At 64.0% G+C, this 24,847-nt stretch overlaps 2 protein-coding genes across 3 annotated transcripts; one reads left to right on the top strand and one right to left on the bottom strand.

Annotated features, from left to right (window-relative positions):
• Positions 1-2,071: 2,071 nt before the first annotated feature.
• On the bottom strand, positions 2,072-10,396 carry ARRDC1 (arrestin domain containing 1). The gene is made up of 8 exons (XM_070429982.1): positions 10,262-10,396; positions 5,528-5,638; positions 5,067-5,117; positions 4,825-4,979; positions 4,555-4,737; positions 4,305-4,481; positions 3,778-4,216; positions 2,072-3,708 (listed from the first exon to the last, which is right to left on the bottom strand). Exons 1-8 carry the CDS (start codon positions 10,377-10,379, stop codon positions 3,644-3,646), a joined length of 1,299 nt encoding a protein of 432 aa, XP_070286083.1. The 5' UTR covers positions 10,380-10,396; the 3' UTR covers positions 2,072-3,643.
• Positions 10,397-16,022: 5,626 nt separating this feature from the next.
• On the top strand, positions 16,023-22,612 carry ZMYND19 (zinc finger MYND-type containing 19). Of its 2 annotated transcripts, none has more exons than XM_070429980.1 (6): positions 16,023-16,258; positions 17,413-17,472; positions 18,044-18,150; positions 18,816-18,956; positions 21,742-21,922; positions 22,047-22,612. In XM_070429980.1, the coding sequence occupies exons 1-6, from the start codon at positions 16,208-16,210 to the stop codon at positions 22,188-22,190; spliced, it is 684 nt and encodes a 227-aa protein (XP_070286081.1). In that variant the 5' UTR covers positions 16,023-16,207; the 3' UTR covers positions 22,191-22,612. The 2 variants fall into 2 exon arrangements, with proteins under 2 accessions (XP_070286081.1, XP_070286082.1); XM_070429981.1 differs by lacking the exon at positions 16,023-16,258 and adding an exon at positions 16,753-16,860.
• Positions 22,613-24,847: the final 2,235 nt, after the last annotated feature.

The raw sequence follows: 24,847 nt of genomic DNA, 5'->3' as shown, positions 1-24,847 counted from the left end.
CCCGCCCCTCCCGCGCGCCATCGCCCCGCCCGCGCCTCGCGGCCCAGGGCGGGGCGGGCCTCCCGGCGAGTCTGCGCCTGCGCCCGCGCCCGCGCCTGCGCACTGCGGCCCGGACAGCGGCGTCCGCGGCGCGAGCGTGCGTCAGCCGGAAGCGGGGCGCGTGGGCCGACCGGGGGCGGGGCCAGTGGGACGCCTTCCCGGGGAGGCCGGCGGCCGGCCTTTTCACCAACCGCAGCTCGCTGCGATTCGGCATTGGGCGGGCGGGCGGGCGGGGGCGGACAAGGGCCCTGACCTCTGACCTCGGACTCGGTGTTCGCGGGCCTTCTCGGGGGGCCGGCCCTGCCCTGCGCTCCTGGGCGGTGCCCTGGGTGGGGTGCGCCAGGTCGGGAAGGGGTGCGGGTCGGGGCTGTGCGGGTTGTGGGGGGTGCGCCCGCCGGGGATGGAGTCGGGACAGCGGAGGCCGCCCGGGGCGGGGGAGGGGCTGTCCCCCGGGGAGACTTGCTCCCATTTGGGTGGCCGGCCCCCGGGGAGCGTTGTCCGCCCGGGGCGCCCCAGCAGCGGCCTGTCGGACTGTGAGGGAGGGTGTGCCCTGCTCGGGGACAAGGTCCCCATTGGGAAGGCTGGGGGTGGGGTGAGGAACGTCCCCTTGGGGAGGGTTGCCCCCGTTTGGGGGTGTTCTTTCTTGTTAGGGGAGATGCCTGACGTGGAGGTGCCCCAGCCGCGCAGCGTCCCGGGTCACCCCAAGCTCCATGCCCTGGAAGCACTGGCTCAGGCCACCCGCTCCCCTCGTCCCGACCAGTTCCTCCCGTCCCCGTACCCGTACCCGGGGAGTGGCGGAGAGAAGCGGGGGCTGAAATGGGGTTCTCGGGCCAGTCTTCGAAACAAGACCTGCGGAGGCCGAGTGGAAGGCTCATGGGCCCCTCCACCCCACGCAGGCTCGGTCTCCCGGGAGAAAGACGCCAGGAAATGCCTTCAAGTCTGTCACCCACGGCGCACACGGGTGCAGAGGAGGACACGGAGGCCCCTGCCCACCCAGGAAACCTTCCAGCGTTTTCTTCCTGGCAGCCTAAGTCAGCTCGTGGCAGGCTGGGGACCCCCAAACTCTGCCTGGAGCCTGGGACAGGAGGCTCGGGGAGTTCTCTCTCCGTCGTGGTTCATACCACCCAGCCTGACCCACCTTGGCCCACACCTGCCTCTCGGGCTGCCCCCTCCATCTCCTGCCTTGGGCCCTGGTCCGTCCCTTCCCAGAAACGCCTTTAGCTCAGTATCTGAGTGGCTCACTTCGCTGCCACCCTTGGGTCTCGACTCCACCTCTTCAGGGAGCCTTCGCTTGCCTCACCGCTCAGAAAATGATCCCGCTCCCCAGAACTTCCTTGCTTGGTTTTGCTCCGTAGCCATATTGTCTGTTTTTCTCACTGTAATGTTAAGTCCCAAAGGCCAAGGGTTTTGTCATGTGTCCTGGTGTTTAGACCTATACTTGGCGTGTGGGATTCGAAATGAGCATTTGGCCCAGCCGGCGTGGCTCAGTGGTTGAGCGTCGACCGAGGAACCAGGAGGTCACACGTTGATTCCCAGTCAGGACATATGCCTGGATTTTGGGCTCGATCCCCAGTGTCGCGGGGGGAGGATGCAGGAGGCAGCTGATCAATGATTCTCGTCGTTGATGTTTCTATCCCTCTCTCTCCCTCTCTGAAATCAATAAATATATTTTTTAAATGAACATTTGTTCAGTGAATGATATGAAGAACAATCCTTTACCAGGCAAATACCAAAAGAAGTGAAATGTCAGGCATAGGCTGCACTCCTGTCTGGGACCATGAGGGCAGCCTGCCCCTGTCCTCGGGACCCCTGGTAACATGTCAGGCGCTGTGCTCTGCAGGTGACAGATTAACTCTAACCATCAGGTCGGTCAGGAGGGACAGGTCACTGTTCTCGCCCACGTTCTGTGAACGTGCAAGGCAAAGCGAGGGAGCTGTATTCAAGGCCACCCAACGGTCTCGAGCAGCGGTTCTCAACCTGTGGGTCGCGACCCCTTTCACAGGGGTTGCCTAAGACCATCGGAAAACACATATATAATTGCATATTGTTTTTGTGATTAATCACTATGCTTTAATTATGTTCAATTTGTAACAATGAAATTGGGGGTCACCACAACATGAGGGACTGTATTAAAGGGTCGAGGCATTAGGAAGGTTGAGAACCACTGGTCTAGAGGCAGAGATGCGATTTGAACCCGTGCGGACTTTCCTTTCGTCTGAGGCTACAGCCTCTAGCAGATGTGTTAGATTATCCTGTTGGTGGTATACTTTGTGCTTTTCTCCGGTTTCCACCCGCTTCTTGTCCTACAAATAATAAAATTTGGCCGGGTGCATGGCTGCCCGATAAAAAGCACATTTCCCACAGCAAAGGGTGGCCAGTGGGATGTGTGCAAAATGATCATCTACCAGCCTGCCCCCCCAAAAGTAGGAGGCAGGGCAGGCCCAGAAAGCTGGGTGAGGGTGAAAAGTGTATCAGCTGCCCTGGCTCCTGGGGTGGAACCTGGACCAGAGAATGACAGCCACACCACCAGGCCACATCCCCCCTCTGGACTGCTAAATGTTCAAGAAGTCAACTTGGCATGGGGGCTCGACCTGTCCCTTCCGAGGCCCATGAGTTTGTGATGATTAAGGTAGCAGACCCGTGGTCACCCGTCACCATATGGCAGAGCCAGACTCCGAACCCAAGCCTTCACCCCACCTCCCGTTTTCCCAAACTTGGTTCCAGGACCACTGGCAGGCGGGCAGGGCTGGGAAGGTCAGCAGATGCCCCTTGGGAAACATCTCTGCAAAACCCTGGCTCCGCTCGTGGGCTCCTCGAGTCCTAGGGGACAGCCCTTGGGAACAGACCGCAGGAGCAGGCCCGCGCTCCCACTTGGATGGAGGCAAGCAGCGGCCTCGGTCAGACGTGGCAGTAGCTCCAGCAGCAACGTGACACTTGAGGCCGAAGCTAAGGGCAAACCCGCCCCTTCGCCCCCGCGGGACCTCCTCCGGCGCAGATCTGAACTGCGCCGCCTGGCCGGGTGGGTGCCGGCCGGGCCAGCCAAGGTGCGTGCACAGGAGGGACCGGGGGCCTCCGGACTAAGGCCTGGGCTCCACGGGAAAGCCAGCTCCCAGGGCCGGGGGAACGCGCCCGGAGGGAGGGAGGGACCTAGGAGAAAGGGCGCGTCCAGGAGGGGAGGGGCGAGAGGGCCAGGTGCCCGGAAGGGGCGGGGCGCAGAAGGGGGCGCGTCCAGGAGGGGCGGGACGAGAGGGCCAGGTGCCCGGAAGGGGCGGGGCGAGAAAGGCTGGCGCCCTGGGGCGGGGCTGAGGGCTGGGCGGGGCCTCGCCTGGGAGGGATGAGGGCGGGCCCGAGGAGGGGCCCCAGGCTGGGCCCGCGCACGTCCGGCCGCAGGAGGGCGCCCGAGAGGCCGGCCTGCGCCTGGCGCTACAAATGCAATGCTTTATTTACACCGTGTGGGTCCGGTCCAGCCGGCCCTCGGCCGGGAGAGGCCACCTGCGGGGGGGGGGGGGGCCCGCCGGGCGCATGGAGTCCTGAGAGGGCCGGGTCAGGCCGGGCGCAAAGGTCCCGTGGCAGAGGTCGGCCAGCGGGGAGAGGGCGGCGCGGGTCAGCTCCCGGGGATCAGGCTGGCGTCTGCACTGCCGCAGCTCTGCTCATAGGACGGCGGGGCCTCTGCGGAGAGAGAGAAGTCAGCGTGGGGCCCGTGGCACCTCCGTTCCCAGGCCCCAGGCCCTCACTCACCACAGGGGTGGGCCCACAAGCTGTACTCCGGGGGCAGGGTCACGGTGCTGGTGGTGGGCACCGGCCCTGCAGACCCGTCTGCGAAGTAGGGCACAGCGGCACCTGTGGAGACGCACAAGGCGGGGGGCAGAGGCTGGGAGGCGGGGCTGCCGCCCGGGGCACAGGGTTCAGGGGCGCCAGGCCCTGCACCGAAGGCGGCAGGTGGCCACAGCTGCAAGTGGCTCTTGGCGAGGAGGGAGACAGGGTCCGCCAAGTGGGGTGGGCCGGCCGTGGCCTCAGCCTCAGCCTCCTCCTGGGGCGGGGCCGAGGGCACCACCAAGGATTGAGCCCCAGGAGGCGGCCCGGGGCCTGGCTGTGGACTTGGCGGGGCTGGGTTCACAGCGATATGGCCGACGAAGACCGGGAGGGTCACGGAGGCTTCCGGCGCCTTCAGGGAGACCTGCGAGGGACGGGTGGTGAGGGTCCAGGCACCGGGCCCCCTCCCCACCCCCTACCCCCCACCCCCCGCCGCCCCCCAACCCCAGTACCTGCAGGTAGTAGTCTACGTGGATGAGGCTGCAGCCCGGCAGGGCCGACTGGGGCAGGGCGGGCACCAGGATCTGCTCCTGCCACTGCGTCCGCCTCCAGGCCTTGACTCCGGCACCCTCCACGTCCGCGATGGCCCGCACGTCATAGAGCCAGCGCTTGGCCTTATAGGACACTTTCTAGGGAAGGGCCAGCCTGTGAGACCGGGCAGGCCAGTGACCTACCCCTCCACCCTCCCATGGGGACCCTGACCTGCAGCAGACTGGCCACCACTGGGCCGGTGTCCTTGCCGGACTGGTTATCGATGTCGGCCTGCAGCCGCAGCACCTGCCCCACCACGTAGCCGCGGAGGTCGGTGCTGGCGGTGAGCACCACGCTGCCCGTCTTCACCAGCTTGTAGGAGAACTTCTTGGTGGTGGAGGCCACGTTGGGTTGCTTGGGGAGAGGGGAAGGGGGGAGAGCGTTGGTGGTGTGGGCAGGAGGGATCCCCCTGGACCCAGGGGACCACCAGCCCCCCCTCACCTCGATGTCCGGGATGCTGTTCAGGTTCAGAGGGCTCAGGATGTAGAACACACAGCTGCACTGGTGATCCTTGGCAAAGCGCGGCGTGTCGATGGTGGCCCGCACCTGGTACACGATCTTCCCAAAGGGGCCCTCGAACGACGTGGGTGCCGTGGCTGGAGAGAGAGCACAGACTGGCACCCGACTGGCCCCCCCTCCCCCACCCACTGTCACCAACAGGCCTGGCCAGGCGGGGCGCTCACCAGGAAGCAGGAACCGGAAGGGGAAGCTGTGCTCTCCAGTAGGCAGGCTCCCTGCGGAGACACAGGGAGGTGTGGGGCCAGGGCCCTCCGGAGCCCCAGGTGACACCACAGGGCCCAGGAGAGAAGCAGGCGCCACAGCCAAGCAGCTTGCACTGGTCTGGCTGCTGGGGTGCCCGGCCCCTGCGCCCTGCACCCAGCAGCACAGGGCCAAGGCCTGGGCAGAGGATGGGGCCGAGAGCTTGGATTAAACTACAGGGGCTCAGGGCTGTCCCGGAGGCTGGAGCCGCCCACAGCCAGGAGAAGCTGCCCGGTCAGCAGCCCAGCCCTATCCAGCGAGGCCCAGAGCCTGCCCGGGAGAGAGACCCATCAGGGTGCACAGCCCTGCAGGAGGTGGGCCAGTACGGGGTTCCCAGAGGCAGATGGAAAGGGGGGTGGACAGACAGGCTCCCAGGAGGACGCACCTTTGTCAGCCAGCGACAGAGCGCTGTTGACGTAGCCCTCCTCCGTCACCCACGCTGTGTCGTTGGCCTTGGTGGAGACCCTGCAGGAGCCTGTGCAGCTCACCCGAATGGCTGCAAGAAGGGGGACGGGGTGAGCCCAGCCGCCGCCGGCCTGGCCCCTCCCTGCCCCCAGCACAGGCATTCAAGCAGGGCTGGCAGCCCCCCCCCCCAGCCCCCGCCCCCCCCAGTTGGGGCCTGAGAAGCCAGCAAAGGTTTGCTGCCTTTTAGAAGACAGCTCCTGCCCCTCCCCCAGCTGGGGGTGCTCACAGGGCGCCAGGGTGGTGAGGCGCAAGGGACACCTGCGTTGCTGCCCCCAGGGTCACCCAGAGGACACGCCTGGGCCCACCAGCCTGTGAACACCCGGCTCCCAGAGGGGATGCGTGGGGCATGAATGCGGAACAGAGGCCCGTGGGGCTGGTGACCGCTGACCCGGCCTTCACTGTCTCACAGGCGAGTCAGTTAGACAGGGAAGCACCAGCTGCTGGCCTCACACTGCAGGAATGCGGTCAGACCCGCCTGGGCAGAAAAGGCACACAATGGCGGGTGGGGCAGCCCTGACTTCCTGGGCCAGAACTGCCCAGCAGACTGACTTTCTGCATCCACAGCGGCTGGTCCCCTCCCCTACTCCCCAGCGGAAGCACCCAGACCAGGAACCCGTGGCAGCCACTGTTCTGTGGTCAGGAACTCGGACGTCTCAGCCCAACACCTATGCTCTGAGCCCAAGAGGGGCAGAGGCACCGAGCAGGTAGAGGGCAGAGGCTGACCAGCGTGGCCCTGCGGCCCCGCCCTCATCTCACACAGGGCTGAGTCAAGGTCAAAGACCTCGGCATCTCCGGGCAGTCCCACTCCCTTCCCTGACTCCACGTCAGGTGAGGGGAAGGTGACGCAGAGTCCGACACCTGACTGACCAGGGAGGAAGCGCCCGCCCTGTGTGCCCGGGGCCCGGGCCAGGGGTCAGCCAGGCCAGCCGTGTCCACGCATCCCCAGGCTGGCCCACCTGCTGACAGACTTCCTGAGGGTCACCCTCAGCACACAGTTCCTTCGGGACCCTGGCTCTCCCCCGCCCCCATCGGCACTGCCAGCGACCAGCCTTTGGCCTCTGTGCCGTCCCGTCTTCCCTCTGGGACCTCAGCCTGCTTTCTAATCCTCGCTCCGTTGGCCGAGCCCTCCTGGGTCCAGGCCTGGAAGTGTCCCCACCCTGAAATCTGGGGCAGCGGGGCTCCTACCGACCCTCACAGCCCAGGAGCGGCCAGGCGGGCATGGGCAGGCAGAGGGCAGGGTGGCAGACCCAGGGAAAAGCCGCCCAGCTTGAACCCTCCCGTGGGCAGGGCACGGCCCCACTTGGTCCCGCTGCCCTGGGGATGCTGGGGTCAACAGAGTATGCCAGAGGGATGCCGTGGTCCCCAGATGGCCCCGGTGCCGGCCCCGGTGCCCGCCGGGCACTGCCAAGTGACCCCAGTGGACGGCGCACGGAGCTGAAGAATCGATCTGCCCACCTCTGTCCAAATCCCGACCCACGATGGTAGCTAACACCACTTAGCTCAGGGATGACTTGTTACTTGTAACCTTCAGTTGGCAACTGTGTTGAGGTGGGAAACAGACGCTCCCTTGGAGTAACCAGATGTAGGCCGACAGGGGCCTGGAGAGGGGCCAGGCAGGATGGGCACGGACCAGGGACCCAGCAGCTCTCAGAATCTCACACTCTCTACCCAGGAGCCCCAAGCACCACAGCTCGTAACGCCAACAATCGAGGCGCAGCCCACGGGCAAGGTGGCTGAGACCTGCCCCCGCCGCCCTACCCCCCCCCCCCGCTTGGTCTGCACCCCAGAGTTCAGGTGAAGAGCTGTGGGGGCACCTCACCCCGGAAAAAGAACCGGTATCAAAGCGAACCTTGGTTACCCCCGAGGGCCCGAGCGCTGCGGCCTGCCCAATGCCCAGCAAAGAGCCCCTTCTGCACCCACACGGGCGCCCCTTCCGGACCCTGACTGCATGAGCGAGGCCAGTCGCTGTTCCGGAGGAAACCATCCTGTCCCTTCCACCCTCTTCTCCCAGAGGACGGAGCAGAGGGATGGACACACACAGCGCACCGTCCTGCCCCCTGGAGGAGAGCATGGGCATCGCACCAGCAGCGCCCACTGCACAGATGCAGGCCGGCAGGTGTGCTCACAGCACCGAGCAGGGCGTCCAGGTGGGGAACGCTCAGTTGTACCAGTGCTTGGATGTATAATGGCCGGCGGCGCTGAACTGACGGGTACCCCTGTCTGGATGTTTGGGGCTGCTCAGTTCCCTAAGGAAAATTATCACGGGGCCCCGCTGGGGTGGCTCAGTGGTTGATCGTCAACCCATGAACCAGGAGGTCACGGTTCAATTCCTGGTCAAGGGCACATGCCCGGGTTGCGGGCTCGATCCCCAGTGAGGGGCGTGCAGGAGGCAGCTGATCAATGGTTCTATCATCACTGATGTTTCTATCTCTCTCTTCCTCTCCCTTTCTCTCTGAAATCAATAAAAATATATTAGCCCTTGCCCTACCTGTTTGGCTCAGTGGATAGAGCAGCGGCCTGCGAACTGAAAGGTCCCAGGTTCAATTCCAATCAAGGGCACATGCCCGGGTTGTGGGCTCCTCCCCAGGGGGGGATGTGCAGGAGGCAACCGATCAGTGATTCTCTCTCATCATGGATGTTTCTATCTCTCCCCCTTCCTTCCTCTCTGAAAGCAATAAAAATATATTAAATATATATATTTTTTTAAAATCATCTTTTCTTTCCCTGCCTCTAGCCCATGAGCCACTTCTCTCTGTCCTGGTTCCAGGTCTGTCACACGAGGATGACAGCGCCCACCTCCCAGGGCTGCTATGAGAATTCACAGAGTTGGACCATTGGAAGTGGGGAGGGTGGTGTCAGGCCCGTGACAAGAGCTCAGTGAGCCGGTGGGGCTGGGGGCTGTCCTCCATGTCCTTCCCAGGGATGGGGATGGGGCTGGGGGCTGGCTGCTGTCCTTCTCCATGTCCTTCCCGGGGATGGAGGCCTCCCATTGCATCACTGGCTGGCAGCAAGGGTTCAACAAGTATCATTTGAATAAAAGAAGGAAAAAGAGCCCGACCTTCCCTTCCCCGACCCAGGCCGGGCTGGGAGGAAGCACAGCACAGCTACAGCGCCCACACTCCCTCTGCTCCCAGGGTCACCTGACCAAACCCACCTGCTCCCCTGCCCACCCCCCACCGTTCCCTCTCCCGCTCTGAGGTGGGACCACCAGTGAAGCTCCCCCGGCCCTCTGTGGCAGCTGTCTGCTCACCCACAGCCCACCCGCCACACGAAGGCCAGGGGGGCCTGTCCAGGCCAGACCAGTCCAGTTCCCCACAGCTCGGGCCATCCCTCCACTGTGGTCACCAACAGCCTGCTCCCTGGGCCCCGGCTACAGGAGGGTGACAGGTGGACAAGCCAGGTGATGAGCGTGGCGCAGGGGCTCGGCCGCCCCTCCTGCCTGGGGCCCTGCACAGCACCCTCCCTCCCGCCAGGAAGCAGGCCCCATGGCACTTCTCGCCTCTGGCTTGTGCCCCAGGGAAGAACGGCATGGTCCCTGCTGTGCCCCTACCACACGCACTCCCACCCAAACCCCAAACTCCCACTGGGGAGACGAGAAAGGAGGGGACGGTCTCATGGGGAGGAGACTCCACAGGCCGAACCCCTAGGGAGAGGTGAGCAGGCTACTTATACCAGCTTCTCAGATCCCCGCGGCCTCTCACTGTGGCGTGAGGGGCAGGTGAGGCCTGTCCAGGACGGAGGCAGCGGCTGCCCAGAGGGGCTCGCAGGCCTCAGTGGGGACCAGAAGTGCTGAGCTGTCAGCCACACAGGGGTCTGGCTGAGCACCCCAAGGTGGAGGAGCACCCCAGCAGGGACACACCGCACAACCTTGTGCTCAGAGCCAGGGATCCCCCGCCCCCACCCTGAGGGTCGAGCCCTGAGAACCCACCCAGGTCCCTGTGGTCACCTCGGACAGGAGAGGCCGGCACCTGTGGAGGGTGCTGGGGAGGGCAGCTGCGGCAACCTGATCCCAAAGCCCCAGGTGTGTGCACCAGCAGAGGGACAGGCCAGGAGGGCTCAGGTTCACCTCCCAGATGCCAGTGGGGCTGGGAGCCTGGGCACCCAGGGGTGAGCAAGACACCCCTGTCCACAAGTACAAGCTTAGACTGGATGTAAGCAGGTGCCCCGGGTGGCCCGTGGGTCCAGCTGGGAACCCGCAGACTCGGCAGTGGGACTGTCTGCGCCAGGAGCTGGGGGTGTGGGAGAGAAAGCCTCCCAGTAAGGGCCCAGCAGGTGCGGGGCACAGTGGACCCTGGAGCCCTGGCAGGGAGGGTTGGAGGCTTGCCCGTGTCCAGGTCCCAGTGGGCTCTGCCAAAGTGGACAGGCTCCCAGCCTTCACTCGGGCGCAGAGGACAGGAAGGGCAGAAGCGGAAGACTGGGCCACCCAGGCCTCCCTGCTCTGCCCCGAACGCCGCCCGCCTCCCACCCAACACTCCCAGCACCCGGGGCACCCGAGTGGCGCCCCTACGGGCCCTGGGTCGTGCTAGGGGAGAAGGGGGTGGCCCAGACTCAGCGACATCGGCAGCGCTTCCGGGAGTCCCGACCCAGCCCGCGGAGCGAGCGCAGCCACCTGAACCCACCGCGCCCGGCCCGCCCCAAGGCGACCCGCGCCCACCTCGGAAGGGCAGAGGCGCCCCTAGGCACACGTGCACGGCCCCTGCCAGCGGCTCCCCGGGGCTGTAGACGATGCGGCCGTGGCTCAGGCGGATCTCGAAGAGCTGCACCCGCCCCATGCCGCCCGCGGGCCCGGCCGGACGGTCGCTCGCTGCTGCCCCCGCCCGCTTGCTGGCCGGCTCTGCTCTGAGCACCACACCGGTCCGACTCGCCCTCGACCCCGCCCCGTCGGCCCTTCCTCCAATCCGGACACGCCGCAGGCAAGACCACGCCCCCTCCGGCCAGTCCCCCGGTGTGACCCCGCCCATATCCCCGCCCCCTCTGTGGAGACATGCCCTCGACCACGCCTTACGCTCGCGAGCCCGTTCCCCGTCTCAGCCACGCCTCCAGCCTCCCAGGCCCGCCTCCAGGCCACGCCCCTGCCACGCCCTCTCCCGGACCCGCCCCCAATCGGCCACGCCCCTCGTCCGCTGGGTTTTTCCTGGCCGGGTCCGCATCCCCGCGGGTCTGCGCGCGGCCCCGCCTCCGGGCCGCAGGGTGGAGGTCCGGCCGGGTCTCCCGCTGCCCCGGGAGAGTGGCCGGCTCACCTCCCGAGGAGGCGGGGCCGTGGCCCGGGCTGGGGCGGTGCAGGGTCGGGGCCTGCTCGCTGGGAAGGGTCCCTCTCCGAGCCCCGCGCGTCACTCCGCGGAAGGAGGGCTGGCGGCGGGTGTGCGTGCGCTGGGAGCGCGCGGCGGGCCTGGGGCTCAGGGTGGGGTCCCGGGAGCTGCCTGCCCGCGGAACCGGCCCTGAGTACGTGGGTGCGGGGCTGGCGTGGAGGGGGCGCGGGGCTGAGGTTGCGTGGGGCGGGATGTGCGTGACTCCAGGGCGCTGAGGTGCATACTCTGATGTATCGCCTCTAAAAGGCAAGGCGGGTGGAGAGTGAAGTGGGGGGGGGGGGGGGTGCACGCGGGAGACGGAGGAGCCCAGGAGACAGAAGGCCGTGCCAGCTCAGAGAGCGGCAGTGGGCGCCCCTGCTCGTTAAATCTGGGGGTGCCTGGAGGAGGGCATCGAGGTCAGCTGGGTTAACGAGGTGGCATTTTCTGAGGGAGAAGACTGGCCTAGATATAAGTTGTTTGGGGTGCGGGAGAAATTCATGACCCGCAGAGTCTGAGATGCCCACTGGGCGCTTCTTCGCATGAGTTTGGGGGAGACGAAGGGCTAAAGATTTGTTATGCGCTCGTGTGTAGATGGTAACTCCCATTAGAGTTTGGGGTGAAACCCACAGAACCCTAATCTAGCCCTCCAGCGAAAGGGGAGGGACTTCCTGTTCCACAGGGTCCTGCTGGGCCAGCTGAGGAAAGGGGGCGCCGGGAGCACTGGGGGGATGGGGGGTGGGTATGGAAGGCAGCGCCAGACCCCGCCTGGCGTCCTAGAGCCTGGGGGTTCCAGAGCAAGTTCAGGGCGCCCAGGGGAAGGAGAGGCTTGTGGGCATCCCAGAATGCCACGTCACTGCAGAAGTCAAGAAGGCAGGAGGAGAGGGGTGTGTTGGCTGCTGCTGAGATGGGGTGAATGAGAAGAGGAAGTGGGTGGTTTTTATCTCAGGTTACCCTCTGTCTCCCACAACTGGACCCCCATGTGGCCCCCCCACAGCCTTTATTCCGACTCCACCGCCCACCCATTCCCTGTGCAGGGAACTGCTCCCGGGCCCTCACACCTGACCCCTTTCTCTCAACAGCCCTTCCTCTGGCTCTCCTGGCGCCGGCTTCCCTGGGACTCTCCAGGTGGGTGTTTATTTCACACACCTCCCGTGCCTTTGGGTGCCCTCCTGACCACTGTGGCCACTTCTAGACCATTTCCCTGTCACCTTAAAAGCTTTGCCTGGCCGGTGTGGCTCAGTGGTTGAGCATGGACCTATGAACCAGGAGGTCATGGTTCAATTCCCCATCAGGGCACATGCCCAGGTGGCAGGCTCCATCCCCGCTGTGGGGCATGCAGGAGGCAGCCGATCCATGATTCTCCCTCATCATGGATGTTTCTCTCTCCCCCTCTCCCTTCCTCTCTGAAATCAATATGTACCTAAATAAAATGTACCCAGGATTTGTTTTAATTGAGGGAGGTGACAGACAAAGAGACGACTGCTCGCTTGCAAGAAGACTTTTGTGCTTACGCAAGAGGAGGGGCAATGCCAGGGTGGCTCGGCCCGGCCCCGAGCCCTGGAGTTTCCTGTGGGAAGGAGTGGGTGAGGCAGTGGAGGCTGTGAGTAAGCCCATCGGGCTCGGTCCATGGGGGTGATCTCCAGTGTCCAGTCCCTGGCCCTGTGGGGAGGGAGGCAGAGAGATCCTGGCGTGGTGAGTGAGTGAGATAAAGGAGGTGGGTGGGAGAGGGGGCTCTGGATTGGCTGGTTGGCATGTGAAAGGTGTGGTCCCAGGAAGCTGCTTTCGGCCTCTAGGAATTCGCTCTGGGAGGCGGTCTCCCCCAAGGCAGCAGGACCCCCAGATGTCGCAGCATCATAAGTAAGAACACAGCACCGTCAACCCATCTCTCCTTCCCACAGCTCTGCCCGAACTCCAGCGGCTCCCTCCAATGGCTTGGTTAGTTTGTCTCAGAGATGTCCGCCAACCCCGTCTCCCATCCCTTCTCCACGTGCGCTTTTCTCCCATCACAAGGTGGGCTCCGTCCCCACCATGGAAGCGGGGCTGGCCCCTGGCTTGCTTGGACTGGTGGTGCTGTGGCAGGCCATGCCACACCAGCTGCAGTGGCTCAGGAGGCCTGGCAGCTGTTCATCTCGTCCCCGTGGGTGTGGGAGCTGCCACGTAACAATGCCTGCTTACCTGCTGGGGAAACCTCAGAGGGAGAGGGAGAGAGAGAGAGAGAGAGAGGGAGGGAGAGAGGGAGAGGTAGAGGGGGAGTGGGAGGGGGAGAGAGGAATTGCCTGGACACCTGAGTGCCACTGGCTCAGACTTCTTGCTCAGTCACACCCAGGGACTGTGGCTGAGGGGCCCGGCTGTGTCCGTAGCTACTGTTGCAGAACAAACTACCCCAATTGGTTACTTATTGTGATCATGAGGCTGCCCTCAGCTGGAGGCTCTTCTGTTCTGTGCTGTATCTGCTGAGAATGGAACATCCAAGACATCCCTTTTCTTTTCTTTTTTAAAATATATATTTTTTATTGATTTCAGAAAGGAAGGGAGAAGGAGGCAGAAACATCAATGATGAGAGAGAATCATGGATCATCTGCCTCCTGCACGTCCCCCCCCCCCCCCCCCCCGCCCACAAACACACTGGGGATGGAGTCCACAAGGGGATGTGCCCTTGACCAGAATGAAACCCAGGACCCTTCAGTCCGCAGGCTGACGCTCTATCCAGTGAGCCAAAGAGACATGCATGTGTGATGCCTCACCTGGGGTGGCTGGGGGAGCCCAGGTGTGGTCAGGTGACATACTGGTCAGGTGTCTTCCCTGAGGCCTCTCCACATGGCTGGTTTGGGGTTTGCACAGCATGATGGTCTCCAGATAGTGAGACTGATGACCTGGCGGTATGTCACCAAGGTGGAGGAAGGTGAAGCTGACCGTCCTCGGTCCTGGGCTCTGAGTCCCAGAACTTTCTATGAGGGTAAGTGCATCAAAACCAAGTCACAGGACCAATTGGGTGGAGCATCGCACACTGACAAAGAGTAAAGGAATTAGTGACAAATTGAGACAGCTGGCCACACCAGCCAGCAGCAGAACCAACCAGCTGAGCCCAATCTGGATTGCAGAACCATGAGGAAGTAAATCGTTGCTTTAAGCCCGGAAGTTCTGGGGTGGTTTGTTAGGCACCAATAGATAACTGGGACAGACACTGCTTTCATAGTGGCGGCACCAATTTGTAATCCCAGCAACAACGCGCCAGCGTTGCCTTTTCCCCCATCCTCGCCCGCACTTGTTTGACTCATTGGCGATAACCATCCGATAGGTGTGTGGTGGTATCTCGTTGTGTCCGCCCTTCTTTCTGGGTGTCAAAGTCGAAGTCCTGCCAAGAGCCTATTGCTCCGCCTGCACTCCAGTCTGGGCACAATAGCCACCTCCATTTTCTTATCTTTTTTTTTTTTATTATTAAATATGTTTCTATTGATTTTATAGAGACAGGGAGAGATAGAAACTTCCAGGCTGGTTCCCCGCCCCCCGCCCTCCCCACCCCCCCACCCCCCACCCCATGGAGCAACAACGTAGGCATGTGCCCTGACCGGGAATTGAGCAGGTGACCACTTGGTGCATAAGACGATGCTCAACCGACTGAGCCACACCAGCCGGCGGCCACCTCCACTTTCAAACATGCCAGGAATGCCCCCAGCTCCGGCATTTGCAGCGGCAGCTCATCCCGCTGCTGGAAGGCGCTTCCCCATGTGCTGACAGGACTCACGCCCTCTCATTTCACTGACTTGTCCGTCAGGCCTACTCTGCTCACCGCCTTCACCAGGACCCCAACCTCTAAAGCCGATCGATCTACCGTTTCCCCCGAAGCATGGATGCCTCCTAACCGCACAGAACTCACTCCTCACGGGCTTCTGCCTTCCCCGCTGGAATGAGCAGGCGCTTTAAATGTATGCGCACTGGTGGGTCCTGGGCGCAAAAGCCAAGCTGGAGTGGTTGCCAGGAGGCAAGGCTGGTAGGCAGGTCCCCCAAAGAGGCAGGCCCCCCTAAGAGGCAGGTCCCCCGGAGAGGCAGGCCCCCAAAGAGACAGGACCCGGAAGAGGCAGGGCCCCCAAGAGGCAGGCCCCCCGAAGAGGCAGGGCCCCCAAGAGGCAGGCCCCCAAAGAGACAGGACCCAGAAGAGGCAGGGCCCCCAAGAGGCAGGGCCCCCCGAAGAGGCAGGTCCCCGAAGAGGCAGGGCCCCCAAGAGGCAGGGCCCCCCGAAGAGGCAGGCCCCCAAAGAGACAGGACCCAGAAGAGGCAGGGCCCCCAAGAGGCAGGGCCTCCGAAGAGGCAGGTCCCCGAAGAGGCAGGCCCCCCCTAAGAGGCAGTCCCCCCCAAGAGGCAGGCCCCCCAAAGAGGCAGGCCCCCCAAGAGGCAGCCCCCCCGAAGAGTCAGGTCCCCCAAGAGGCAGGCCGGGAGTCCCTGGAGAAGCTGTTCTGCGTCCTGGACGTCGCCCACCTCAGTTAAGGAGCCTGCGGCCCGGGGAAGGCTGGTGTCGCCTGGGTTGGGGGCCGGTCGCCTGGTCGGGAACGGGGCCCAGTGCGGAGGAGACACGGCGGCGGGGGCGGGGGGTAGGCGGGTACTCAGCTGGGCTTCTCCGGTGTCCTTCCTGCAGGCGCGGCCGGGGCACCGGGGTCCGGCGCTCACCCCCGATCCCGCCCCTGCCGGCTGCCCTGGGCGCAGGCCGTTTATGGGAGCCGCGGCGAGTCCTGCACCCTGACCACGGGCCCTCGGACCGCCGGGGGCGCAACGCCCGGAACTGCCCAGGGATCGGGGCGCGGGACCCCGGGTAAAACGCGGGGTCGGGGCGGCCAGAGAGCCGGTGCCGGCACAAAGCTTCCCGCGAAACTGACGTCGCGGGGCGGCCGCGCAGGCCCCGCCCCCAGCCGCGCCCCGCCCCCGGCCGCGCCCCTCCCCCGCGCTCGCCCTGCTGCTCCGCGCGCCTGCGCACTGGCCGGCTCCCCATTGGCCGCGGGGAAGCGGCGCGCGCCGGCTGGTTCAGGGCGCACCCCGCTATTGGCCGGGAGGCGGCGGGCGGGGGTGTGTCCGCGCCGCGCCCCGCCCTCGTCTCCGCTCGCGGTGGTGCGCGCGGCGGCAGCGGCGGCGCGTGGCAGGTCCGGCGGGCTCGAGGCGGCGGCTGAGGCGGCCCGGTCCCGGCCCAGCCTCGTCCCGCCCGGCTACCCGGACCCGACCCCTGACCGCCCGCCCGCCCGGCTCGCTCGGCGCGCCGCGGCCCCGCCCCGGCCCGGCACCTCCCCAGGGAGCGGCGCCGCCGGCCGAGCGCAGGCCTGGCCATGACCGACTTCAAACTGGGCATCGTGCGGCTCGGCCGGGTGGCCGGGAAGGTGAGCGGCACGGGCCGGGGGCTGGGCCGGGGGGCGCGGCGTCGGGGCGCGGGGCTGGGGCTGGGTCGGGGCCGCGGGGCCTGGCCGGGGGCACAGGGCCCGGCGGTTGTGCGGGTGGCGGGCCGGCGGCGTGTCCCCGCGGGGCACCCTCCTGGGGCCGCGGCCTGGGGCTCGGACGGTGCGCCGCGGCCCGGGAGGAGGCGGCTCTGGCGGCACCTGCGGCGCGGGGACCGCGGGGACCGCAGCGCCCTTCCGAGGCGGCGCGCTCGCTCCAGGGGAGACCGGTGTGCGCGCCGCTCCGAGCCTGCGGGTCCTCGTGGCGCTTCGCGCAGGTTTCACGCGGCCCGCGGTGGCCACGTCTGGCTGCGCCTCCGAGGGCCCCGCCGGGCCAGGCCTCTCTCTGCTGCTCTCCCGTCCCGGCCCCGCCTCCGCGTGTGCGAGGCTGGGGCTCCCGCGCCGGTGGGCATTGAGGCTTGGCTGTTTCCAGGAGCCGGCCGCCGTGCCGCTGACCAGCCGCGGACCGTACCCTGGATGGGAACCCTGTTCCCATCGCCGGCGGCGGAAGCTCCGGGTGGGAGAGGAGCAGAGGCGGTCAGATGCAGGTAACGCGGGCGCAGACCCTAGGCGACAGCTTCCCGCCCTGCGAGAGGCGTGGCGCTCCAGCCAGGGAAGGGGGGCCCCTCGGCTCTGAGACCCCGACTCCGCGCCCAGCTGCATCCAAGAGCCTCCAGACCTTTTCCTTGGCACAGAAAGGACAACGCAGCGGGCAGCTGTGTGCCGGCCGCCCTGCTTAAAAACGAACAGAGTCGAAACCTTCCGGATGTTCTGCCTCAGTCCCAGCCCTCCCCCTGCTCCCCTGAAGCCGCAATGTCCCGCTAGGCTTATCGGCACCTGAAACCGCACAGAGTCAGGTTGGCCGGCTTGGTGGCAGGTCGGACGGGCAGCCTCCTGCGGGTGGCAAGTGCAGCCTGGTGCCCGCTCCTCTGGCGCAGTCTGGGTGGGAATGACCAGCCCTGGCACCGCTACCTGCTCTGTGGCAGGCTGCCCACCCCCTCGCCTGCTGAGCTCTGACTCCCGAAGGGGCTGGTCCGTTCCTGCCCGAGCCAGGACCTTCCTGGTCCCGAATGTAATTTGTGAAATCGGTTACTTTGTAGACCAAGTACACACTGATAGACGAGCAGGACATCCCGCTGGTGGAGGGCTACTCCTTCGAGGTAAGGGCGGGGCCTTGCCAGCCTGCGGGGGTGGGAGGGCCCGGGAAGCCCCCTGCAGGGCCTGATCCCGAAGAAGAGACCAGTTGTGTCACATTCGTGACCGAATTCAACTGGACAAGCCCGGGTGCCTTAGGAGACTGTCCCCCCACCTCCCTCTGCCTGGGTCCTGGCCCTCCTGGTGCCCTGTGCTCCTTCCTCTCATCTTCCTGGTGCCCTTGCCTTCCACTGCCGCTGCCTGACCAGCTTCTGTTCATGCCCGGTCCCCCAGCGCTCCTCCCTCCCTGACATCCTCGGGAGACGACCCACACACTCCTGCCGCGGCTGCTGGTGCAGGGGGCGCCTCTCGCTGGCTGTGGGCTTTTGTAAGGGGAGGGAAGCTCGTTTCTCTCCGTCCACAGCATTGTGCACATGGCTCGTCCCTCGTGCGGTGTGTTGGGGCCTCCCAGGGTCCCAGCAGCAGACCCGCTCCGTCCCTCCGCCTCACTCACGCCACTCGGTTTCTCTAAGAGGAATTTGAACGGCTGCGGCGAATCGGAGGCGTCTCAGCAGCCCTGTGCCTGTTCCTCCTCAGGCCAGGATGGAAGTGGACGCAGACGGAAACGGGGCTAAGATCTTCGCCTACGCCTTCGACAAGAACCGGGGAAGGGGCTCGGGCCGGCTGCTGCACGAGTTGCTGTGGTGGGTATTTCCAGGCTGCTTGCTCCCCCTGGTCCTGCATGAACCTGGCGCACACGGGGTCGGGGAGCCAGGGCGGCCTCTGCTGGCTCAGGGAGGGGCCTCGTGCTGTGGCCCCAGCGGCCGCCTAGGTCTCCAGACCACGTGCTCTTCTGCTCGCAGCTCACTGGGCCGTCACGGCCTCCCAGCGTGGGTGGGGTCTGGTCCGGCTCTTTCTTTTTTATTATTTTTTTATTGTCTAAAGTTTTACATATGTCTCCTTTTTCCCCCGATTGACACCCCCCCAGCCATTCCCACCCCGGGCAAGCCCCCACCGCCCCAGTGTCTCTGTCCATTGGTTATGCTAACATGCCTGCCGGCTCTCGCTGAGCCTGTTGGTGGGACGTGGGGAAGCGGCGGCCTTTCTTGGTGTGCACAGGGGGGCCGCTCAGAGGGGCGTCTCTAGACTGTGCTGCAGGGCTTGGGGTTCCAGCCTCGGCTCCCTGCAGCCCACCCAGCTCTTCCATCCAAGGGCTAAACTGTCAACCTGTCTGGTCCTGTTTGGGCCACGGACTGGCACCCTGGTGCCCCCGGGCATCGTCACTCCTGGCGTGTGCGAGGGGCAGTTCAGATCGCGTGGCGGACACGTGGGGCTGTCTGGAGGCGGGTCGAAGAGTGTTTGTTTCTAGGGAGCGGCACAGGGGCGGCATCGCTCCCGGGTTCCAGGTTGTGCATCTCAACGCGGTGACCGTGGACAATCGCCTGGACAACCTGCAGCTGGTGCCGTGGGGCTGGCGGCCCAAAGCGGAGGAGACCTCCAGCAAACAGAGGTGGGTCTTCCCAGCTGGCCAGGCGGCAGGGCGGCGCCGAGGACCGCCCGCTCTCGTCACCAGGCCCACGTCCCCGCTCTGCTCTGATGCTGCTGGGGTACAGGGACCTTGCTATTGTCCCTCGACGTGGGGGGACCTCCTGTTCTCGGAGGCGGGTGAGGTCCTGATGCTTCTCTCTTTGGGAGGGTCACCCGATGACGGGCTCTGTCGGGAGCAGCGTTGTCTGGGCTGGACGCCTGCACGTGGCAGGACTGCTCCCTGTCCCCGAGGCAGGTGAGGTGTCTGCAGCTCGCTGTGCACACAGACGGGTCTTTTTGTCACTCTCCTTGCCCAACAGTTTACGCAGTGGTTGAGGGAAGCAGGCGGCGTGGACTGGGGGCGTGCTCTCCTCTCTGAGTCCTGCAAACAGCGCTTACGCTCAGGACAGCGCAGGCATCCGCCTGGGTGGGAAGGCTGCTCTGAGGGCAGTTCCTGCGGCCCGGGGGGCGCCCAGCTCTGAGCTTCATGGAGCCCTTGGAACGAGCGGGGGGACCAGCAGCAGGACGGGGGCTGGGAGCTGACACTGGTTGCTGACACGAGCCAGGGGGTCTCTGGCCACACGTGCATTCCAGGCTCAGAGGGCTCCCCGGGGTTTCTGCGTGTCCTCAGGCCTCTGGGCAGCTGTTCCCGGCGGTGGTGGTGACTCCCAGCAGACAGACGTCAGTGAGACGGTGACTGCGCAATTGTCATCCTCACGGTCTTGCCAGAGCCTGAGCTGCGGACGTGGGAGCAGCAGGGTGCAGAGGCCAGGTGTAGGGATGGTCCCCAGGCGCTCAGGACGAGAGGGGCAGGGCTGGGGCCAAGCCTCTGCATTCTCTCCTCTGATGATAGAGAATGGCCCTGAAATTCCCTGATCTTGAGGGAAACTGACCCTTCTGTAATAGTTACCCTCCTAGATTTTTGGTTGAAAGTGACAGAGCCCTGGCTGATAGGTCAGTTGGCTGTAGGTCAGCCGCCAACCGGTGGCCCACGGATCGCTGGTGGTCTGTGAGGTCCAAGAGGTTGGCGACAGCTGGGTTGGAGCATTGGCCTGATGGGCAAGTTTCCTATAGACTCAACCAATGAATACACAAATGAGTGGAACAAGACATGTATCTCTCTCCCCCTTCCTGTCTCTCTCTCTCAAATCAATAAATTAAAAACAAAAAAGGAAAGAGCCCTGGCTGGTGTGGCTCAGTGGATAGAGTGTCAGCCTGCAGACTGAAGGGTCCTGGGTTTGATTCCAGTCAAGGGCACGTGCCTGGGTTGCAGGCTTGGTCCTCAGTGGGGGACATGCAGGAGGCAGCCCATCAATGATTCTGTCTCATCATTGATGTTTCTGTCTCTTTCCCTCTCCCTTCTCTGAAATCAATAAAGTATGTGTTTTTTTTAAAATATATTTTCATCAATTTTTACAGAGGAAGAGAGAGGGATAGAGAGTTAGAAACATCGATGAGAGAGAAGCATCGATCAACTGCCTCCTGCACACCCCGTACTGGGGATGTGCCCGCAACCAAGGTACATGCCCTTGACCGGAATCGAACCTGGGACCCCCAAGTCCGCAGGCCAACGCTCTATCCACTGAGCCAAACTGGTTAGGGCTAGTTTGGTTTTTTTAATAGCAGCCATGACTGGTGTGAGTCGGTATGTCATTGTAGTTTTGCATTTTCCCGACATGAGTGATGTTGAGCATATTTTCATGGGCTTTTGGGCCATTTGTATGTCTTTGGAGAATGTGTGTTCAGGTTCTTTGCCTGTAAATTGTGTTATTTTGTTGAATTGCAGTTCTTCATGTCCTCTGTAATCCATGATCAGGCCTATGGTTGGCAAATCTTTCCCTCGTCGTTTCGTGGGTTACTCTGGACAGTATCTTTTGATGCACAAAATTTTTAGATTTTGTGAAGTCCAATGTGTCTGTTTTCTCTGTCACCTGTGGCTTGGTGTCATATCCAAGAAATCGTTGCCAAGTCAGGTAGTGCAGCTTCTGTCCTGTGTTTGAGTCTGAGAGATCTTGTGTTTGAGGTCTTATGTTTAGGTCCTGGGTTCACTTTGAGTTAATTTTTGTGTGTGGTGTTAGGTGAGGGTGACCCTTCCCTTTCCTCTTTTTTTTTTTTAAAATGTTTTCATTGATTTTTACAAAAATACAAGGAGAGGGAGACAGAGATAGAAACATCAATGATGAGCGAGAATCACCCGCTGGCTGCCTCCTGCACGCCCCACACCGGGGATCAAGCCCGTAACCCCGGGCATGTGCCCGACTGGGAATCGAACCAGTGACCTCTTGGTTCCTGGGTCGATGCTCAACCACTGAGCCACACCGGCCAGGGCCCCTTCCCTCTATTACCCGAGTCCCCACAGGCCTGGGGGTTAAACTTCTCCGGAAGGTCCCGGTGCTGCCTGTCAGGGCACCTCGCTCTGGAGCCCGGTTGCAGCCCTGCTGTCCACTCACACAGACCGGTGTTTAGAAGGAGGCGGGGCAGGAGGAGCAACCGGAGGCAGAAGCAGGCACTGCTGGGGCCCTGAGCAGGGAGGGGCCTGCCTGCCGGCTCGGGTGGCGGGTGCGGCTGGGTCCTGTGCCTGCGTGGCCCTCGTGCAGGAGACCCAGCCCTGCTCTGCGCCTTTCAGTGGGGAGACCACGCGCTACAAAGTAGGTCACGTGGAGATGAGCCCAAGTGCGGGTGGGGTCTCCTGAGCAAGAGGACACAGGTGGCCATCCTGGGGTCCTGCCTCCTCCCCTGTGCCTGGAGCTGGGCCCCTTCTCCTCCAGGGAGCAGAGCTTGTACTGGCTCGCAATCCAGCAGCTTCCCACGGACCCCATCGAGGAGCAGTTCCCCGCGCTGAGCGCCACGCGGTACTACAACGCCAACGGGGACGTGGTGGAGGAGGAGGAGAGCTCCTGCACCTACTACGAGTGCCACTACCCGCCCTGCACGATGATCGAGAAGCAGGTACGGCTGCTCCACTCCCGTCCCCTTGGGCCCCTTCGGGCCTCAGCCGCGGGGCCAGGGGCCGGGTCCTCCCGTCGGAGGTAGTCCCTCCGCGGGACCAAGAGGCCACCTGCTCTGCTTTCAGCTCCGGGAGTTCAACATCTGCGGGCGCTGCCAGGTGGCCCGGTACTGCGGCTCGCAGTGCCAGCAGAAGGACTGGCCCGCCCACAAGAAGCACTGTCGGGAGAAGCGGCGCCCCTTCCAGCATGAGCTCGAGCCGGAGCGGTGACTGGGCAGCGGCAGCACGGCCCTGCGGCTCCAGGCCTGCCCCGGCACCGGGACCCAGTGTGGGGAGCCTGGTGTGGAAGAAGCCGGCGCCCGGAGCGGCAGCGGCGGTGGCGGCGGCCCTGGCTGCGGGCACTTGGCGGGGCCCAGCGCTCCCCTGGAAGTGCTCCTCCAGTAGAGACAGCTGGGAGGCTCCCGCCAGGATGCTTCTCATTATTTATATGTTAATATGTTTGTAAACTCATGTACAGTTTTTTGGGGGGGAGGCCGTGGGGGGTTAGGAATTACAAATAGAATCATTTGCCGTCATCCTCAAGCAGCAGGCGGTCAGGCCAGTGTCTAAAACTGTCAGGGAGCAGGAGCCGGCCCGGGAGCGCGGCCTCGGGCGTGGCATCTACTAGGAAAGTAAAGGGCAGTCACCTAGCATCTGCTCTGCGCTCCTCCTTTACTGCTGAGCCTGTTTCCGAGTGGGCCGGGCCCCGGGGTGGGGGGCACCCGCCTCCATCCTAGGCTTCTCCCGAGAGGGAGGCCCAGACCCACTGTCCTGTGGCTGTGGAGCCGACCCAGGGGATCGCAGCCCAGCTCTGCAGTTCTCGCCTGGGCTCACTGAGTGGCCGGGAGGTCTCTGAGGCCCTGCCTGTGAACAGCGACCAGGAGGATGGAAGGTCTACCCCTCACTCACCGGGCTGGGCCTCCGCCCTCCCTGGAGCCGCAGATGTTGGAGCCGGGCCGCCTCTGCCCCATGGCAGCACGCCTTACAGGGCCACCCTGGGGCAGTGAGCTGGGCTGTGGTTGGCACCTGGCAGGAGGGTGAGGCTGGCCCTCCAGTGTGACTGTCTGGAGGTCCTGCTACGCTCCATGGCAGCTCTTCTGTGTGCCCACTGCATCCCTGGCTGGGCAGCCCCGTGCTGGCCTCTGGTCCCCCTGAGCTTCCTGTTGCTCCTTGCATGCGTGGTGTCCGGTGTGTGTGTCCCGGAGAACAGGACCGGGAACGTGACGGAGCACACCGGGAAAGCAGGGCTGTTCTCAGCCTGCAGGAGGGTTTTCTGAACGTGAGGACTCCGTATCCCCACACACTTGTTTGTCCCAGAAGCTCCTTTGCGGCTGCAGGTCAGGCATGGGATTTCCTGGGTCCGAGCCAGTTTTGCTGCACCCGGGAGGTCTGTTCAGGTCCCTCCAGACCCTAGGTTGGGCAGTGATGGGCTCAGAGCCAGTGGGGACAGTAACATGTGATCCTGAGAGACGGTTGTCCCTGCAGCTTGTTTGAGCTCTTGGGACATTCTCAGGTGACTCCTTCCAGAAGCCAGTTCTGGCCAGGACAGTTGGGGGCGGGGCCTATATAGGTGGGCACGTTGCGTTTGGATGGTCTTCCGGCATGGGCCCCAAGTGCTCAGCAGTTGCTTTCAAACAAAGGTTCCTGGGCAAGGAGGCACCAGGCTGCTGGCTGTGGGTTTTGCCTGTCCTTTGGGGAGTGGCCAGGGTGGTGTCCAGCCGGTCTACACCCCCTGACCAGCACACAGTGCTCTGCGGTCAGCCATTTGTCAGAAAACCGCATGGGAAGGGCGGTGCCCAGGGTCTGCTGACCACAGCGCCCACTGGGTCCTGATACTTGGCTGCTTTCTACAGTGTCTCATGGCGCTTCGGGCATAGCCTTGCCCTGGGGATCGCTGTCGGCCATGGAGCTGGAGCCACAGGAGGCAGCCAGCCCCTAGCTGGTGTCCATGTGTCCAGTCTACTGGTGAAGGGCCCTGGGCTGGAGCTGGGAAGGTGGCCTTGGCCTAGAGTTGGTCCCTGCAGCAGTTCCTTCCCTGTGCTCAGTCTCCACCATGGCACCTGGAGCAGGTGCTATTGGGAAGGTGCCATTGATCCACAGACTGTCCACTAGCTTCCCTTGTCCACTGCCTGGTACCCAGCCCCAACCTCTTGATCTTTGTAGCCACGCAGCTGAGAGCCTCTATGAAGCCCATTCAGAGGGTTCGTTCACTGCGGGGCTTGTTTCTAACCTGTTGGGAGTGTGGTGGGCGGGCTGTTGACCCTCGTTTGTCCCAGATAGAAAAACATCTCTTTTCGGGGACACTACAGCCATAGCAGGGTCCGCGACTTGTCTTCCCTCCTAACTCTTCAACGGTGTCAGTGTCCTCTAGCCTCCCGGGTTGACCATGGCTGTGCTGGCCACTCCCTTATTTCCTAAATCTAAGTGGCGGGGGACCCCTGCCCTCCCTGGACACTGGCTGTTCTCCGTGCACCTGCACCTGCTGCCAAGGGCCTGGGCCCCCCTCGAGTGCCCGGGCTCCCTCAGCACCTCCAGCTGGGCCTGTGTCCTCTCCCGCTGCCCTGGTGGGCAGGCCTGCGTCCCCGCTGCGCCCACTTGCCTTACTGGGTGGGCAGGAGGGAAGGAGGGCAGCCGAGGCCCAGCTCCTTCCACCCTGGACTCCGCTGCTTGAATGTCTAGCCCTTTGCACCCTTCCACTCTCATCTGCTCCCCTCGTGGGCCCAGCTGTCCTGCCAAACCCCAGGCAGGGGGCGCGCCCTGGCGCGTGGGGCCGGCTGAGGTCCGCCGGCCGGCAGGGGGCGCAGGAGCCTGGCCTTACGAGGGGCGGCAACGGCGGCCGGAAGTCCCTCCCCGGAACACCGGAAAGAGTCGGGAGGGAGGCGACAGCC

Source organism: Myotis yumanensis, unplaced genomic scaffold (genome assembly GCF_028538775.1).
Source record: "Myotis yumanensis isolate MYYU_CA2020_CCGP unplaced genomic scaffold, mMyoYum1.0.hap1 SCAF_12, whole genome shotgun sequence".
In the NCBI taxonomy this organism is placed as follows: domain Eukaryota; kingdom Metazoa; phylum Chordata; class Mammalia; order Chiroptera; family Vespertilionidae; genus Myotis; species Myotis yumanensis.
The sequence above is the reverse complement of the archived record's forward strand: the minus strand, read 5'-3'. Positions and strand labels throughout refer to the sequence as shown.